This window comes from Dendrobates tinctorius, unplaced genomic scaffold (assembly GCF_039654945.1).
Source record: "Dendrobates tinctorius isolate UK_male_01 unplaced genomic scaffold, ASM3965494v1 ptg000232l, whole genome shotgun sequence".
NCBI classification, from domain to species: domain Eukaryota; kingdom Metazoa; phylum Chordata; class Amphibia; order Anura; family Dendrobatidae; genus Dendrobates; species Dendrobates tinctorius.
The window spans coordinates 3,345,347-3,365,714 of NW_027361899.1; the positions used below are offsets into that span (position 1 = coordinate 3,345,347).

Consider the following 20,368-nt stretch of genomic DNA (forward strand, 5'->3'; position numbering starts at 1 on the left):
CCCGGGAAGCCCACGAAAAGGGGGCTCACTTTGGTGCTCAAAAGACTTTGCAATGGTTGCAGCAGATAGTGTACCATCCATGCTTGTACGCTGCTGTGGAAGAAGCTTGCCGAACCTGCCGCCCGTGCGAGCTCGCTAAACCTCCTGCGCAACGAGCCCCGGTGCAGACAATTGTGACATCAGCTCCCCTCGAGCTCCTCACGGTGGACTATCTAACCATAGGCCCTGCCTACCAGGGGTACGAACATTGTCTCGTTATGGTGGATCATTTCACCAAGTTCGCCGTGGTCACCCCCATCCGAGACCAGACAGCGGAGTCGGCCGCCTATGCGATTTGTAAAAACTTTATCCAAGTGTACGGCTGCCCGCAACGAATACATTCGGACCAAGGAGCGTGCTTCCTAGGAAGAGTCATGGAAGAACTACATCATCTCTACGGTATCGATAAGTCACGGACTACACCATACCACCCGCAGGGAAACAGTGCCTGCGAACGGTTCAACCGGATACTAATCCAAATGCTACGTACTCTGGAGAGCGACCGAAAGACCCGCTGGCCTGAATACGTCCCCGAGCTGGTGTGGGTATATAATAACCGGGTGCACCGAGTGACTGGGTACACCCCCTACTCATTGTTGTTTGGACGGGAAGACAAAGGAGTCACGGAAGTGGAGCTAAACCCGGAGGAACCCCAACCCTGGACCAGAGTATCCTCGTGGGTCCGAAACCACCGGCACCGGCTGCAGACCCTCCACCGAATCGTCCATACAAAGCACCAGGATCTAGAACACCCAGGGGGAGCGCTGCCCCCCACCAATTGACTTCCAGACTGGGGATCGGGAACTCGTATTAGATCAACGCCCCCAAAACAAGTTAGAACCACAATGGGAGAATCCGTACCGAGTGTTGCGCCGGATAAGCCCCGACGGGCCTGTGTATGAAATACAATCCGAAGGAAACGGCGCACCACTCACTCGTGTTGTGCATGTGCACCCTAACATGTTACGGCCTTGTGCGTCCACTGACCCCATGCGACCCGGACCGATCCCTCAGGTCCCCGATCCCCCGCCCACGGTCTGGGACCTGGACGATGAAGAGGACTCCCCAAACGTATCCGCGGGTCACCCAAGTAATGACACTACAGTGGACCCGGGCACCCCACCACATTCGACTATCCCACCACCATCCACCACCCCAGAAGGCTCCACCATACCCGAACTCCGGCGCTCCAAGCGATCAACAGCTGGCAAACCCCCTGAACGATACGAACAGGACCAGTTCGTATGGCGACAAGGACTGTCGCCCCGAAAGACTAACCCGAGTCTACTAAAACCCTCGCCCGAGGACTGGCTAGCATACAGGGCAGGGGAGTGTGGGAAGAAGGGCCCCCGCCGAGTGTCCGGGCCGGAACTAAGGGGACCGTCACCTAGGAGGTAGAGAGGGCCGCACAAGAGGCAGAGAGGGGGCCGCGCAGGAGGCAGAGAGAATGACTGCACAGGAGGCAGAGAGGGGGCCACACAGGAGACAGAGAGGGGGGCCAAGCAGGAGGCAGGGAGGGGTCCGCACAGGAGGCAGAGAGGGGGCCGCGCAGGAGGCAGAGAGGGGGCCGCGCAGGAAGCAGAGAGAGTGACCGCACAGGAGGCAGAGAGGGGGCCGCGCAGGAGGCAGAGAGGGGGCCGTGCAGGAGGCAGAGAGAGTGACTGCACAGGAGGCAGAGAGGGGGCCGCGCAGGAGGCAGAGAGGGGGCCGCGCAGGAGGCAGAGAGAGTGACCGCACAGGAGGCAGAGAGGGGGCCGCGCAGGAGGCAGAGAGGGGGCCGTGCAGGAGGCAGAGTGACTGCACAGGAGGCAGAGAGGGGGCCGCACAGGAGGCAGAGAGGGGGCCGCGCAGGAGGCAGAGAGAGTGACCGCACAGGAGGCAGAGATGGGGCCGGGCAGGAGGCAGAGAGAGTGACTGCACAGGAGGCAGAGAGGGGGCCGCGCAGGAGGCAGAGAGGGGGCCGCGCAGGAGGCAGAGAGGGGGCCGCTCAGGAGGCAGAGAGGGGGCCGCTCAGGAGGCAGAGAGGGGGCCGCGCAGGAGGCAGAGAGGGGGCCGCGCAGGAGGCAGAGAGGGGGCCGCGCAGGAGGCAGAGAGGGGGCCGCGCAGGAGGCAGAGAGGGGGCCACACAGGAGGCAGAGAGAGGGCCGCTCAGGAGGCAGAGAGGGGGCCGCTCAGGAGGCAGAGAGGGGGCCGCTCAGGAGGCAGAGAGGGGGCCGCGCAGGAGGCAGAGAGGGGGCCACACAGGAGGCAGAGAGGGGGCCACACAGGAGGCAGAGAGGGGGCTGCACAGGAGGCAGAGAGGGGGCCACACAGGAGGCAGAGAGGGGGCCGCTCAGGAGGCAGAGAGGGGGCCGCTCAGGAGGCAGAGAGGGGGCCGCGCAGGAGGCAGAGAGGGGGCCACACAGGAGGCAGAGAGGGGGCCGCACAGGAGGCAGAGAGGGGGCTGCACAGGAGGCAGAGAGGGGGCTGCACAGGTGCGTTTTGTTTGTGCGGCTCTCACAATACTGGGAATTGCTAATATTTGATATCTCGCTTTTGATTATTATTTAAACCATTTACATCTCCAGCTTTAATAACTTTGTGTTCTGTATTACCTCTATAGATGTAATATACAAAAGTTTTCAGGAGATGAGATCAGCGCCCTCCCTGTGTATAGGTAGTGTCTGGTACTGCAGTGCTGTGGAGTTGCCCTATAACGTGTACCTGCCGTCACGGCGGGTGATTGACAACCTCTGGCGTTTGATTAGAGCCGCAGTGAATCGAGCGGCGCGGCCATGATATACAGTATTAATAGCAGTGGTCTCGGGGGCGACGTGAAACTGGTGAGACCCTCCGGCAGGTTCCTGTCCTCCCTCATTCCTGAGCACCTTCATCTCGCCCTTGATGGTGTCCACACAGTGTGCGTATTGCTGGAGCACTGGGGGTCTCCATAACTCAAGTCCGCAGCCCCCGCTGAACTCTCGGATACAAGTCCCCCACCGGGGGCCACGCTATTAAAAGCATCCATTATGTGGCGCAGGCCGGCCGCTCGCTCCTCCGCCAGATGTTATTAGGCCAATAAAATGTGTTATTATGACGGCAGAAGTCCCAATATCAGCAGTCCTGACATTTGGTATTTACCGGGTCCGGACGCTCGGCCACGGGGGGCTTACGAAATGCAGGCGCTGCTAAAAGCCAAAACAAGACAATTTTCATTCCGGCTTCTCTGAGGCTTTTACTCCGATCATGAAATTCATCTCGATGAGAACACGAAGAATTGGGAAAATATGGCGGACGATGCGTTACGCTCCTTTACAAAACTGGTGCTCGGGGAGCTGCCAAATCGCACACTGTACAGCAGTGGACTGCAACCTGTGGCAAACTGCAGCTCCCGAAACAATCACCGACCTCAGGGAGAACAGTCACAGAAAACACTGCGGCAGCCGGCAAAGGCGCTCAATCAGTGAAATCCTAGGTGCAATGCTCGCTGGGAAATACAAATATGCAAATAAAGTCCGTGGAGCCTCATTTAAGAGTCTCAAACACGGGACTAGCCAGATCTTCCTCCTCTCGGAAACCACCATTACCACCATATTAAGTGGCCCTTTAAGTCAATATCCAGCTCTTTACGAGTTTACAGATATGACAAGGGAAATACCAAGGCCAGGTATCCATCCACAAACCGCTGTTTCGGGGTGTTGCTCCTCATCAGTGTGGAGTAGCATTCTGGCTAGGTGGGAGCAACAGACCATCACTATACGGATACGGACCATCAGTGTACGGACCATCAGTGTACGGACCATCAGCCTACAGACCAATCACTGTACGGACCATCAGCCTACAGACCATCAGCCTACGGACCAATCACTGTACGGACCATCAGCCTACGGACCATCAGTGTACGGACCATCAGTGTACGGACCATCAGCCTACAGACCAATCACTGTACGGACCATCAGCCTACAGACCATCAGCCTACGGACCAATCACTGTACGGACCATCAGCCTACGGACCATCAGTGTACGGACCATCAGTGTACGGACCATCAGTGTACGGACCATCAGCGTACAGACCATCAGTGTACGGACCACCAGTATATGGAGCATCAGTATACAGACCACCAGTATACGGACCACTTTTATACAAAACATCAGTACATGTACCGTCAGTATAAGGACAACACGTATATGGACGATCAGTATACGGACCACCAGTATATGGAGCATCAGTATACAGACCACCAGTATACGAACCACTAGTATACAGAACGTACCATCAGTATAAAGACCACCAGTATATGGACCACCAGCATACGGACCATCAGTATACAGACCATCAGTATACGGACCACCCATATGCAAAACATCAGTACATGGACCGTCATTATAAGGACCACACGTATATGGACAATCAGTATACGGACCACCAGTATATGCACCATCAGTATACAGACCACCAATATGCGAACCACTAGTATACGGAACGTACCATCAGTATACAGACCACCAGTATATGGACCACCAGTATAGGGACCATCAGTATACAGATCATCAGTATACGGACCATCAGTGTATGGACCACCAGTGTATGGACTATCAGTATACGGACCATCAGTATACGGACCACCAGTATACAGACCACCAGTATACAGATCATCAGTATACGGACCACCAGTATACAGATCATCAGTATACAGACCATCAGTATACGGACCACCAGCGTACGGACCATCAGCGTACGGACCATCAGCGTACGGACCATCAGCGTACGGACCATCAGTATACAGACCATCAGTATACGGACCATCAGGATACGGACCATCAGCATATAGACCATCACTATACGGACCATCAGTGTACGGACCATCAGCCTACGGACCATCAGTGTACGGGCCATCAGTGTACGGACCGTCCATATAAGGACCACACATATATGGACGATCAGTATATGGACCACCAGTATATGGACAATCAGTATACAGATCACCAATATACGAACCACTAGTATACGGAACGTACCATCAGTATACAGACCACCAGTATATGGACCACCAGTATACATCTCATCAGTATACGGACCACCAGTGTACGGACCACCAGTGTATGGACTATCAGTATACGGACCATTAGTATAGGGACCATCAGTATACGGACCACCAGTGTACGGACCATCAGTATAGGGACCATCAGTATACAACCACTAGTATACAGACCACCTGTGTACGGACCACCAGTGCAAGGACCATCAGTATAGGGACCACCAGCATACGGACCATCAATACAGCATCCAATTTTTACAGATACATCACAATTCTGTAAGATAGGAAACTGTAAATGAGAAAGACTAATTGCTGCTGGGTAAAAAAACAGATTGAACACAGACAGCACACATAACAGGTGAGAAAAAATCCTCCAACGTTTCTGGATGAAAACTAGATCAACTTTTCATTTGCTAGTGTGACCCCCAGCATTATGTGTATACTGCACAAATCTGCCCTTCATGGAATAGTGATAAGAGGAAGCCATAAGAAGTCCCATGTAGGGGACACAGTGAGCGTGTGGAAGAAGGGGCTCTGGCCAGATGAGACCATAGGAGATCTTTTTGGGCTAAATGCAAAGCCCAATGTGTGGCAGAAATCTAACACTGCACATCACCCTGGAAACACCATCCCCCTCGTCACACATGGTGGTGGCAGCATCATGCTATGGGGAGGCTTTTTTCAGCAGGGGCAGGGAAGCTGGTCAGAGCTGATGGGAAGATGGATGGAGTTAATTACATGGCAATCCTGGAGGAAAACTTGTCAGAATCTGCTAAAGACTTAAGACTGGGTCATAGGTTCACCTTCCAGCAGGATAACGACCCCAAACATCGCAGCGTGGCTTAGATGGTCATATAGTCAGGTGTCCCCCAGGATTGACTCCATGAGGGTGAGCACTAGTGCCCACTGGGTGGTGGCTTCGGGTGGATGCTGAGTGGCTTAGATGGTCATTTGGTCAGGGGAACCCAAGTATCAATGTCATGGTGATGTACACTGTCGGGCAACTCCAGCTTAAAATATACAGGGATCCTCAGAAAACAAAACAATGTATACTTGCCCCCCTCAGTGGCGCCGTTCCAGCGATGTCAATGCTACTTTTTCGTCAGCGCGTGACCGCTTCAGCCAACCGCTGGCCACTGATTGGCTGCAGGGCATCAATATTCTGTGAGACTGGATGATCGCTCAGACAAAATAGGAAAGGCTGCAGCAGTCGTATGACGTCATGTCACGTCACCTGCCTGGACAGTAGCGCTGACATCACTGGAGCGGTGCGGCTGCAGGAGGTGAGTGTCCATTGTTTTTGGTTTCTAGACGGCCCTGAATATATTTATCGAGGGGCGTCCATCATCGCACAACCACTTTATATTAAAAGCCTGAGATACAAGAATGCCCCAGAAATGCTGACGCTGGGGTCCCTGCACTCACCGGGTGTCGGAAACTATATTGCATATGTATACACACCCTTATTCCAGGCCTCTGGGTCAGGATGGTGAAGGTCCAAACAGAAAATTGTCACTTGTTTTGTGTGTCGCCTTTGTCATGTGTTGGGCCCCCTTCATCAGTTTCGGGGTGTGCGGTGGGTCACCACTCTTCCCTGCAGGCCCCTGACTCTTCTCTTTTGGGGAGCGCACCGAGCTTCACTGTGGGGACAGGAGACGCCTCTGCCCCCTGCCCCTCGCTGGGGTCTATTGGGGTCCTTCTCCTTGCACTGTGGGTTGCAGTAGCATCTTGCTGCACACTTGGGCGGAGAGCGCCATCTTGGACGAGTCCTGACAGCGATCATATTACACAATGTCAGGATTCAGCCACATAACTGGTGATATTTGCTGCACTAGTCCTGGAAATCTACAGGGCTCCAAAGAAGCAGCAGATGAGCCCCCCGGGATCCCCACGCTCCTAGGAATCATTCCGGCATTTTGCTGCAGTTCTGACTGGATCTCAGCACCCTCAGAAGCCGCCGCCTTATCCGAGCTCCTGACGAGAGAGGCGGTAAAGCAGTTGTGACCTGCGCGCACATGAGAGGTGAGAGCACGACACCGGCAGAGACGGCAGGACGCGGAGATAAGACGGTTATTATCAGAAGATGTTAGAACGCACAAACCGGCGTCGGGAGAGGCGAGGAGCCAGCGTCGGATGAGGCGAGGAGCCGGCGTCGGAAGAGGTGAGGAGCCAGCGTCGGAAGAGGTGAGGACCGGCGTCGGAAGAGGTGAGGAGCCAGTGTCGTAAGAGGTGAGGAGCCGGCGTCGTAAGAGGTGAGGAGCCAGCGTCGTAAGAGGTGAGGAGCTAGCGTAGGAAGAGGTGAGGACCGGCGTCGTAAGAGGAGAGGAGCCGGCGTCGTAAGAGGTGAAGTGACGGCGTCGGAAGAGGCGAGGAGCCAGTGTCGTAAGAGGTGAGGAGCCGGCGTCGTAAGAGGTGAAGTGACGGCGTCGGAAGAGGCGAGGAGTCGGCGTCGTAAGAGGTGAGGAGCCGGCGTCGGAAGAGGAGAGGACCGGCGTCGTAAGAGGAGAGGAGCCAGCGTCGTAAGAGGTGAGGAGCCGGCGTCGTAAGAGGTGAGGAGTCGGCGTCGGGAGGGACAAGGAGCCGCCGGCGGGAGGGACGAGGAGCCGGGAGAGACGAAGAGCTGGTACTAGAGCAGCACTAATGATTAGAGCACAGCCGCACCAATGATTAGAGCAGAGCAGCACTAATGAGTAGAGCAGAGCCGCACCAATGATTAGAGCAGAGCAGCACCAATGATTAGAGCAGAGCCGCACTAATGATTAGAGCAGAGCCGCACTAATGATTAGAGTAGAGCCGCATCAATGATTAGAGCAGAGCAGCACTAATGATTAGAGCATAGCAGCACTAATGATTAGAGCAGAGCAGCACTAATGATTAGAGCAGAGCCGCACCAATGATTAGAGCAGTGCCAGAGCCGCACCAATGATTAGAGCAGAGCCGCACCAATGATCAGAGCAGAGCCGCACTAATGATTAGAGTAGAGCTGCATCAATGATTAGAGAAGAGCCGCACCAATGATTAGAGCAGAGCCGCATCAATGATTAGAGTAGAGCCGCATCAATGATTAGCGCAGAGCAGCACTAATGATTAGAGAAGAGCCGCACCAATAATTAGAGCAGAGCCGCACCAATGATTAGAGCAGAGCCGCACCAATGATTAGAGCAGTGCCAGAGCCGCACCAATGATTAGAGCAGAGCCGCACCAATGATTAGAGCAGAGCCGCACTAATGATTAGAGTAGAGCTGCATCAATGATTAGAGAAGAGCCGCACCAATGATTAGAGCAGAGCCGCATCAATGATTAGAGTAGAGCCGCATCAATGATTAGCGCAGAGCAGCACTAATGATTAGAGAAGAGCCGCACCAATAATTAGAGCAGAGCCGCACCAATGATTAGAGCAGAGCAGCACTAATGATTAGAGAAGAGCCGCACCAATGAATAGAGCAGAGCCGCACTAATGATTAGAGCAGAGCCGCACCAATGACTAGAGAAGAGCCGCACCAATGATTAGAGGAGAGCCGCACCAATGATTAGAGCAGAGCAGCACCAATGATTAGAGCAGAGCCGCACCAATGATTAGAGCAGAGCCGCACCAATGATTAGAGCAGAGCAGCACCAATGATTAGAGCAGAGCCGCACCAATGATTAGAGCAGAGCCGCACCAATGATTAGAGCAGAGCCGCACCAATTATTACAGCAGCACTAATGATTAGAACAGAGCAGTACTAATGATTAGAGCAGAGCCGCACCAATGATTAGAGCAGAGTAGTACTAATGATTAGAGCAGAGCCGCACCAATGATTAGAGCAGAGCCGCACCAATGATTAGAGCAGAGCAGCACCAATGATTAGAGCAGAGCAGCACTAATAATTAGAGCAGAGCCGCACCAATGATTAGAGCAGAGCAGCACCAATGATTAGAGCAGAGCAGCACTAATGATTAGAGCAGAGCCGCACCAATGATTAGAGAAGAGCCGCACCAATGATTAGAGCAGAGCAGCACTAATGATTAGAGCAGAGCCGCACCAATGATTAGAGCAGAGCAGTACTAATGATTAGAGCAGAGCCGCACCAATGATTAGAGCAGAGCAGTACTAATGATTAGAGCAGAGCAGCACCAATGATTAGAGCAGAGCCGCACCAATGATTAGAGCAGAGCAGCACCAATGATTAGAGCAGAGCAGCACTAATGATTAGAGCAGAGCCGCACCAATGATTAGAGCAGAGCCGCACCAATGATTAGAGCAGTGCCAGAGCCGCACCAATGATTAGAGCAGAGCCGCACCAATGATTAGAGCAGAGCCGCACTAATGATTAGAGTAGAGCTGCATCAATGATTAGAGAAGAGCCGCACCAATGATTAGAGCAGAGCCGCATCAATGATTAGAGTAGAGCCGCATCAATGATTAGCGCAGAGCAGCACTAATGATTAGAGAAGAGCCGCACCAATAATTAGAGCAGAGCCGCACCAATGATTAGAGCAGAGCAGCACTAATGATTAGAGAAGAGCCGCACCAATGAATAGAGCAGAGCCGCACTAATGATTAGAGCAGAGCCGCACCAATGACTAGAGAAGAGCCGCACCAATGATTAGAGCAGAGCCGCACTAATGATTAGAGTAGAGCCGCATCAATGATTAGAGCAGAGCAGCACTAATGATTAGAGCATAGCAGCACTAATGATTAGAGCAGAGCCGCACCAATGATTAGAGCAGAGCCGCACCAATGATTAGAGCAGAGCCGCACTAATGATTAGAGTAGAGCAGCACCAATGATTAGAGCAGAGCCGCACCAATGATTAGAGCAGAGCCGCACCAATGATTAGAGCAGAGCAGCACCAATTATTACAGCAGCACTAATGATTAGAACAGAGCAGTACTAATGATTAGAGCAGAGCCGCACCAATGATTAGAGCAGAGTAGTACTAATGATTAGAGCAGAGCCGCACCAATGATTAGAGCAGAGCCGCACCAATGATTAGAGCAGAGCAGCACCAATGATTAGAGCAGAGCAGCACTAATAATTAGAGCAGAGCCGCACCAATGATTAGAGCAGAGCAGCACCAATGATTAGAGCAGAGCAGCACTAATGATTAGAGCAGAGCCGCACCAATGATTAGAGAAGAGCCGCACCAATGATTAGAGCAGAGCAGCACTAATGATTAGAGCAGAGCCGCACCAATGATTAGAGCAGAGCAGTACTAATGATTAGAGCAGAGCCGCACCAATGATTAGAGCAGAGCAGTACTAATGATTAGAGCAGAGCAGCACCAATGATTAGAGCAGAGCCGCACCAATGATTAGAGCAGAGCAGCACCAATGATTAGAGCAGAGCAGCACTAATGATTAGAGCAGAGCCGCACCAATGATTAGAGCAGAGCTGCACCAATGATTAGAGCAGTGCCAGAGCCGCACCAATGATTAGAGCAGAGCCGCACCAATGATTAGAGCAGAGCCGCACTAATGATTAGAGTAGAGCTGCATCAATGATTAGAGAAGAGCCGCACCAATGATTAGAGCAGAGCCGCATCAATGATTAGAGTAGAGCCGCATCAATGATTAGCGCAGAGCAGCACTAATGATTAGAGAAGAGCCGCACCAATAATTAGAGCAGAGCCGCACCAATGATTAGAGCAGAGCAGCACTAATGATTAGAGAAGAGCCGCACCAATGATTAGAGCAGAGCCGCACTAATGATTAGAGCAGAGCCGCACCAATGACTAGAGAAGAGCCGCACCAATGATTAGAGCAGAGCCGCACTAATGATTAGGGTAGAGCCGCATCAATGATTAGCGCAGAGCAGCACTAATGATTAGAGAAGAGCCGCACCAATGATTAGAGCAGAGCCGCACCAATGATTAGAGCAGAGCCGCACCAATGATTAGAGCAGAGCCGCACCAATGATTAGAGCAGAGCCGCACCAATGATTAGAGAAGAGCCGCACCAATGATTAAAGCAGAGCCGCACCAATGATTAGAGCAGAGCCCCACCAATGATTAGAGCGGAGCAGCACCAATGATTAGAGCAGAGCAGCACCAATGATAAGAGCAGAGCCGCACCAATGATTAGAGCAGAGCCGCACCAATGATTAGAGTAGAGCTGCACCAATGATTAGAGCAGGGCAGTACTAATGATTAGAGCAGAGCCGCACCAATGATTAGAGCAGAGCCGCACTAATGATTAGAGCAGAGCCGCACCAATGATTAGAGAAGAGCCGCACCATTGATTAGAGCAGAGCAGCACTAATGATTAGAGCTGAGCCGTACCAATGATTAGAGCAGAGCAGCACCAATGATTAGAGCAGAGCAGTACTAATGATTAGAGCAGAGCAGTACTAATGATTAGAGCTGAGCCGCACCAATGATTAGAGCAGAGCCGCACCAATGATTAGAGCAGAGCAGCACCAATGATTAGAGCAGTGCCGCACCAGTGATTAGAGAAGAGCCGCACAAATGATTAGAGCAGAGCCGCACCAATGATTAGAGCAGAGCCGCACCAATGATTAGAGAAGAGCCGCACCAATGATTAGAGAAGAGCCGCACCAATGATTAGAGAAGAGCCGCACCAATGATTAGAGCAGAGCCACCCGGCGCAAGGAAAAGACACAGGTGACTCGTAATCTCTAACAATAGGAGTGTGTTCTCGGGTCCCGGAGCAGAATGGCGGGAAGACGTGATGAGAGACGAGTTATGGAGCAGAAGGTCCCCATGACACCCCTTAGCCTTCTCATTATTCTCTTTTCAGTAGCCATTATTGTATCAGTTCCTGTTTTCTCCTCTCTGTTCCACTCCGCTCTGCTCCATTCTGCTGCACTCTGTTGTAACATAGTAACATAGTTATTAAGGTTGAAGGAAGACTTTAAGTCCATCTAGTTCAACCCATATCCTGTCCTAACTTGCCCTAACATGTTGATCCAGAGGAAGGCAAAAAAAACCCATGTGGCAAACAGTAAGCTTCACATTGGGGAAAAAAATTCCTTCCCGACTCCACATACGGCAATCAGACTAGCTCCCTGGATCAACGCAACACTAAGGAAACTAGTGTATATACCCTGTAATATTATACTTTTCAAGAAAGGCATCCAGTCCCTTCTTAAATGTTAGTAGTGAATCACTCATTACAACATCATATGGCAGAGAGTTCCATAGTCTCACTGCTCTTACAGTAAAGAATCCGCGTCTGTGAGTATGCTTAAACCTTCTTTCCTCCAGAGGTAGAGGATGCCCCCTTGTCCCCGTCACAGGTCTAACAGTAAAAAGATCATTAGAAAGGTCTTTGTATTGTCCCCGCATATATTTAAACATCGTAATAAGATCACCCCTACGCCTTCGATTCTCCAAACTAAATAACCCCAAGTGTAATAACCTGTCTTGGTATTGCAGACCCCCTAGTTCTCTAATAACCTTGGTCGCTCTTCTCTGCACCCGCTCCAGTTCAGCTATGTCTTTCTTATACACCGGAGACCAGAACTGTACACAGTATTCTAAGTGTGGTCGCACTAGTGACTTATATAGAGGTAAAATTATGTTCTCCTCCTGAGCATCTATGCCTCTCTTAATGCATCCTATTATTTTATTTGCCTTTGCAGCAGCTGCCTGACACTGGCCACTAAATGTGAGTTTGTCATCCACCCATACACCCAGATCTTTTTCAGTGACAGTTTTGCCCAGTGTTTTACAATTAAGCACATAATTATACATCTTGTTCGTTCTACCCAAGTGCATGACCTTACATTTATCCCCATTAAAGCTCATTTGCCATTTATCAGCCCAAGCTTCTAGTTTACATAAATCCTCCTGTAATATAAAATTGTCCTCCTCTGTATTGATTACCCTGCAGAGTTTAGTGTCATCTGCAAATATTGAAATTCTACTCTCTATGCCCCCTACAAGGTCATTAATAAATATGTTGAAAAGAAGCGGGCCCAGTGCTTTGCTCCACTCCATTCTGCTCTGTTGTGCTGTGCTCCGCTCTGTTCCGCTCCATTCTCCTTTGCGGTTTACCTTTTTACTACTTTTTGTAGGATTTCATCTCATTTTTTCTATTTGTAGAATTTATTTTTTATTTAAATTGTATCCAGTTTATAATTTGTGACTTTGAGGAAAAGTTTGAGATGTCAGATAGTCAGAAGCTTTGCTGGACGGGGTCCGGACCCCTAGCGATCCTTCACATGAAGGGGCAATCAGCGCTCTCCTTAGACGGACTCCAGGACTTTCCTTCAGGTTCGTCCTCAATCTAGCAGAATAGCAATGCCTCTGTGTTGTAGCCATCGGCGGGGTCTAAGCACTCGGACCCTCAACAACCAAAGCTTTTAGGGCTCGCTCACACAACTATCACAAGCGCTAAACAACCGATCGTCCTCCGACCGATTATTCAATGAGACGATGAGCGATTTTATTCAGGTACAGAATCTGTGTCTGAACAAACATCACAGGGCGCGAGATTCCTCCGAAAATCGGATGACACCATTGTAATCTATGGGAAAAGAAAAAAATGGATGTTGTCCGGAGCCGCAGTGAAGCATCCGATTGTTAGGGATACATTGTAATTCTGTAACAGGACAGTGTGAACAGTCATGTAAATGGTTAATAGCAGCTGCAACAAACAGACTGTACACGGACGACAAGAGAGAAAAAAGCCAGACTTTTCTGGAGGAAACTGATGATTTTTTATATGCTGTGTGAACCTGCCCCTACACAGAGACGATCTATGAAACATTTCTAGACGTTCGGTTACACTATGATTCAGGCCGTAAAGGGTCGTCCCGCGTTCGTCGGACATAGCTGCCCCTTCTGGTCCATGGATGTGTCTGCAATACCAAATACAACCTGCTGATAAGGGTGGCGCCCTTTTAGTTTTTTTTTTACAGCAGATATGAAAAATTCATTAAAATGGAGTTTGAATACTCATGGGATGAAGCTCTGCTGTCAGATATAAGACTGCTTGGTCCCAATATATGACGGTGCCCATTATACGAGGTCCGGACCGACATCCCCGTCTCCCAGTTCCACTACCGCTTGTGTCCGTCCTCACCGTATTTGTAGCATTCCTAGGAAAGTCAGGAGAAAGTCCTTCTGATCGAGGGACTGAGTGTGACTATGGCGCTGTATCTCCCCTGTGACTATCATCAGGGTCTCTGCCGCCTGGCTGTGAACTATGGCCCTCTGTAATGGCGGCACAATGTGACATCATCAGTAATAAATGGCTGGAGAAGAGGCGGTAACAGATGCCCTCCACCACGTCTGCCCTAAAATTCAATTCCCGGCTCGCCTCTGCATCACTTTAACCCTCTTTAACCTCCATATGTTGCACATATTCCATAACTCTGGCTTTATAGCTCCGCTCTGCTGCACAGATTGTGCTTTGTATTCATCTGAAATGTACAAGGGCACGGCGGATCTCCATCGAGATAACGACACTGAATCACACGGACCCCGCACTGCGATGAGGATGATGCCCGGACCTCGGAGAACGTCCTCCGACAAACATCAGCTCAGGACACGGTGGTTCTACAGTTAAGGGGGAACTCCACTGCCCCCCGACATGGCCAGAGCGACTGAGCCTCAGGCTGTGTGCACACGATGCAGAATTACTGTGGATCCGCAGCGGATTTTACCGCACGGTTTTCCTGCGGTACAAAATCCACAGCATGTCACTTCTTCTCTCCAAATCTGCAGGGGAAAACCGCAAGAAAACCGCATTAAAAATGGAAGAAATCCGCAGGAAAGATGCAGGTCATTTGACCTGCAGATTTCTTAAATTGTGCGCGGAAAAATCCGCAGGGCAAAAAAGTCTGTGCGCACTCAGCCTCAGGGCGCGGAGCGGATTCTCTGCTGTCCACATCACATGCTGTTGCTTTGTGGCTCAGCTTCCTCTCCGTTTGGTTACGTGTAACAACATTTCAAATTCCTAACTGCCCTTAAAGGGGTTGTCCAGTGACGTCATCGACAGCATAAAGGACCATGAAATTACAACCCGCATAACTGGCAACGCACATGCAAGATTGGAAGAGCACACGGGGGGAGGAGGTACAGAGCATGCAAGATGGGCAGGTACGGAGTACGCGGGGTGAGGAGCACGTGGGGTGAGCAGGTATGGAGCATGAGGGGTAGGCAAGTACGGAGCATGCAAAATAGGTAAGTACGGAGCATGCAAGATGGTCAGGTACAGAGCGCACGGGGGGAGCAGGTACAGAGCATGCAAGATGGGCAGGTACGGAGTACGCGGGGTGAGGAGCACGTGGGGTGAGCAGGTGCTTAGCACAAGGGGTAGGCAAGTACGGAGTATGCAAGATGGTCAGGTACAGAGCACACGGGGCGGGCGGGTATGGAGCATGCAGGGCGAGCAACAAAGCATGCAAGATTGGTAGGTATGCAGCATGCGAGGTAGAAAGGTACTGTACGTAGCAGCGGAGTAAGCAGGTATGGATCATGTGGGGTAGGCAGGTATGGAGAATGCAAGATTGGCAGGTACGGAGCAAGCGGGGTATCAGCAGGGTGCGAGCACGCGGGATCGGCAGGAAGCGAGCATGTGGGATCAGCAGGAAGCGAGCACGTGGGATTGGCAGGAAACGAGCAAGTGGGATCGGCAGGAAGTGAGCACGTGGGATCGGCAGGAAGTGAGCACGTGGGATCGGCAGGAAGTGAGCACGTGGGATCGGCAGGAAGTGAGCACGTGGGATCGGCAGGAAGTGAGCACGTGGGATCGGCAGGAAGTGAGCACGTGGAATCGGCAGGAAGCGAGCATGCAGGATCGGCAGGAAGTGAGCATGTGGGATCGGCAGGAAACGAGCACGCGGGATGGGCAGGAAGCGAGCATGCAGGATCGGCAGGAAGTGAGCATGTGGGATCGGCAGGAAACGAGCACGCGGGATGGGCAGGAAGCGAGCATGTGGGATCGGCAGGTACCGTTGCTATGGCGGATGTTTGGGTCATAATATCATCGGCACTGCTCGCTATCGCGCAGAGCTGAACTTCACCTGATCGCCCCATTAACATTTTAAGCTCTGCCTTGATACAAGAATCCCCTCCAAAGGGACGGCATTGCTCCCATTATGGAATCAGTCTGTAAGACCCCCAACCCTTTAAGGTTCAGTTCCCAGGACCAGGACTGTTTGCAGAGAAAGCAGATGTCGCGAGAGCTCACTGCCTCGTATCCCGCGATGGGAAGGAAGAGATCGAGAAATCGGCACCGATCATTTTATGGAGGTCGCGGACACAAAGCTCCAGATACAGTGGGGAAAAAAAGTATTTAGTCAGTCAGCAATAGTGCAAGTTCCACCACTTAAAAAGATGAGAGGCGTCTGTAATTTACATCATAGGTAGACCTCAACTATGGGAGACAAACTGAGAAAAAAAAATCCAGAAAATCACATTGTCTGTTTTTTTTTCATTTTATTTGCATATTATGGTGGAAAATAAGTATTTGGTCAGAAACAAGCAATCAAGATTTCTGGCTCTCACAGACCTGTAACTTCTTTAAGAGTCTCCTCTTTCCTCCACTCATTACCTGTAGTAATGGCACCTGTTTAAACTTGTTATCAGTATAAAAAGACACCTGTGCACACCCTCAAACAGTCTGGCTCCAAACTCCACTATGGTGAAGACCAAAGAGCTGTCAAAGGACACCAGAAACAAAATTGTAGCCCTGCACCAGGCTGGGAAGACTGAATCTGCAATAGCCAACCAGCTTGGAGTGAAGAAATCAACTGTGGGAGCAATAATTAGAAAATGGAAGACATACAAGACCACTGATAATCTCCCTCGATCTGGTGCTCCACGCAAAATCCCACCCCGTGGGGTCAGAAGGATCACAAGAACAGTGAGCAAAAATCCCAGAACCACGCGGGGGGACCTAGTGAATGAACTGCAGAGAGCTGGGACCAATGTAACAAGGCCTACCATAAGTAACACACTACACCACCATGGACTCAGATCCTGCAGTGCCAGACGTGTCCCACTGCTTAAGCCTGTACATGTCCGGGCCCGTCTGAAGTTTGCTAGAGAGCATTTGGATGATCCAGAGGAGTTTTGGGAGAATGTCCTATGGTCTGATGAAACCAAACTGGAACTGTTTGGTAGAAACACAACTTGTCGTGTTTGGAGGAAAAAGAATACTGAGTTGCATCCATCAAACACCATACCTACTGTAAAGCATGGTGGTGGAAACATAATGCTTTGGGGCTGTTTCTCTGCAAAGGGGCCAGGACGACTGATCCGGGTACATGAAAGAATGAATGGGGCCATGTATCGTGAGATTTTGAGTGCAAACCTCCTTCCATCAGCAAGGGCATTGAAGATGAAACGTGGCTGGGTCTTTCAACATGACAATGATCCAAAGCACACCGCCAGGGCAACGAAGGAGTGGCTTCATAAGAAGCATTTCAAGGTCCTGGAGTGGCCTAGCCAGTCTCCAGATCTCAACCCTATAGAAAACCTTTGGAGGGAGTTGAAAGTGCGTGTTGCCAAGCGAAAAGCCAAAAACATCACTGCTCTAGAGGAGATCTGCATGGAGGAATGGGCCAACATACCAACAACAGTGTGTGGCAACCTTGTGAAGACTTACAGAAAACGTTTGACCTCTGGCATTGCCAACAAAGGATATATCACAAAGTATTGAGATGAAATTTTGTTTCTGACCAAATACTTATTTTCCACCATAATATGCAAATAAAATGAAAAAAAAAACAGACAATGTGATTTTCTGGATTTTTTTTTCTCAGTTTGTCTCCCATAGTTGAGGTCTACCTATGATGTAAATTACAGACGCCTCTCATCTTTTTAAGTGGTGGAACTTGCACTATTGCTGACTGACTAAATACTTTTTTTCCCCACTGTACATGATACAATCGTCTTCCTCCTGCCATCACCACTAGATGGAGCTCCGGAGTGCACCGAATACAGGGGTCTACATCTGGGTCAGTAATGACCAGGTGGCCACAAGTCCGTGAGGTTCATCCAGAGGAGACAGGACGGAGTCACAGGGTCCCCGGTGAGGACTGTAAATCAGCAAAGAAATAAGTCATCGGCACACACAATGCGGGGCTGCTCCGCAGCGACAACCTCCGCACACACCAGGACTGTGCCCAGTAAGGTTGTCACCAGGCCGTATTCTCCTGTCCACCTACTGCTCTGTATAACTGTCAGTCTTCCCTGAATCAGAAGGCCCAGGATGAACAGAATCCATCTTATTATTCAGGGGGGTCTTTCTCTAAGGAGCGTCTGTCACCGGCTCAGACGTTGCCTGTGTCTGCTCTCTGGAGTAGTCAAGATCTGCCTTTCTGTAAATCCGCCGTCCTGCTCCTGAGATCTGGGACTTTATATTTACAGGTTGAATTTATGATCTTTTCCAAGGGGGCATGTCCTCAAGCTGGGTTGCATAATTACCCTGTAAGCCACGCCCACTTGTAAAGACCGGATCCCAGCCGGTGCACCCCCAGCCCGTGCACCCCCAGCATGCACCGCTCAGACTCACACTGCACGTTCAGCTGCACCGCCGCCTCCCTGGACCGGATGTTGAAGCCGTTGTATCTCGCCGTCTGACACTTGTAGGTTCCGCTCATTTCGCGGGTGACGTTTTCCAGCCGCAGTTTTCCATCCAGAGTCTCTATCAGCATGTCACCATTGGGGAACGAGGCCTCCTTGTCCATTCGTGTCCACAGAACAGGAGGCAGCGGCTTTCCTCGCACCTCGCACTGCAGCTCCGCTGTGGACCCCTCCCGCACGATGATCACCAACCGGCCCCTGGGAACGCTGATGGATGGTGGGACTGAAAAGGAGGAGAAAATCAGGAAACAGGGACTCGGCAGCAAATCACACAGGGTGTATCGCCATGTATCACACACACGGGGTGTATCGCCATGTATCACACACACGGGGTGTATCGCCATGTATCACACACGGGGTGTATCGCCATGTATCACACACACGGGGTGTATCGCCATGTATCACACACACGGGGTATATCGCCATGTATCACACACACGGGGTGTATCGCCATGTATCACACACACGGGGTGTATCGCCATGTATCACACACGGGGTGTATCGCCATGTATCACACACACGGGGTGTATCGCCATGTATCACACACACGGGGTGTATCTCCATGTATCACACACGGGGTGTATCGCCATGTATCACACACACGGGGTGTATCGCCATGTATCACACACACGGGGTGTATCGCCATGTATCACACACACGGGGTGTATCGCCATGTATCACACACACGGGGTGTATCGCCATGTATCACACACGGGGTGTATCGCCATGTATCACACACACGGGGTGTATCGCCATGTATCACACACGGGGTGTATCGCCATGTATCACACACACGGGGTGTATCGCCATGTATCACACACGGGGTGTATCGCCATGTATCACACACACGGGGTGTATCGCCATGTATCACACACGGGGTGTATCGCCATGTATCACACACACGGGGTGTATCGCCATGTATCACACACACGGGGTGTATCTCCATGTATCACACACACGGGGTGTATCTCCATGTATCACACACACGGGGTGTATCGCCATGTATCACACACACGGGGTGTATCGCCATGTATCACACACACGGGGTGTATCGCCATGTATCACACACACGGGGTGTATCGCCATGTATCACACACACGGGGTGTATCGCCATGTATCACACACACGGGGTGTATCTCCATGTATCACACACACGGGGTGTATCGCCATGTATCACACACACGGGGTGTATCTCCATGTATCACACACACGGGGTGTATCTCCATGTATCACACACACGGGGTGTATCGCCATGTATCACACACACGGGGTGTATCGCCATGTATCACACACGGGGTGTATCTCCATGTATCACACACGGGGTGTATCTCCATGTATCACACACACGGGGTGTATCGCCATGTATCACACACACGGGGTGTATCGCCATGTATCACACACACGGGGTATATCGCCATGTATCACACACACGGGGTGTATCACCATGTATCACACACACGGGGTGTATCGCCATGTATCACACACGGGGTGTATCGCCATGTATCACACACACGGGGTGTATCGCCATGTATCACACACACGGGGTGTATCGCCATGTATCACACACACGGGGTGTATCTCCATGTATCACACACACGGGGTGTATCGCCATGTATCACACACACGGGGTGTATCGCCATGTATCACACACGGGGTGTATCGCCATGTATCACACACACGGGGTGTATCGCCATGTATCACACACACGGGGTGTATCGCCATGTATCACACACACGGGGTGTATCTCCATGTATCACACACACGGGGTGT

At 51.1% G+C, this 20,368-nt stretch overlaps 1 protein-coding gene across 9 annotated transcripts in view; it reads right to left on the reverse strand.

Annotated features, from left to right (window-relative positions):
- MDGA1 (MAM domain containing glycosylphosphatidylinositol anchor 1) overlaps positions 1 to 20,368 on the reverse strand; it is a 441,180-nt gene that overhangs the window by 101,023 nt on the left and 319,789 nt on the right. For all 9 annotated transcript variants that reach the window (XM_073556269.1, XM_073556267.1, XM_073556270.1 and 6 more), the window contains one exon: positions 18,528 to 18,821. In XM_073556269.1, coding sequence (XP_073412370.1) covers positions 18,528 to 18,821 — 294 coding nt within the window. The remainder of the gene's footprint in view (positions 1 to 18,527; positions 18,822 to 20,368) is intronic.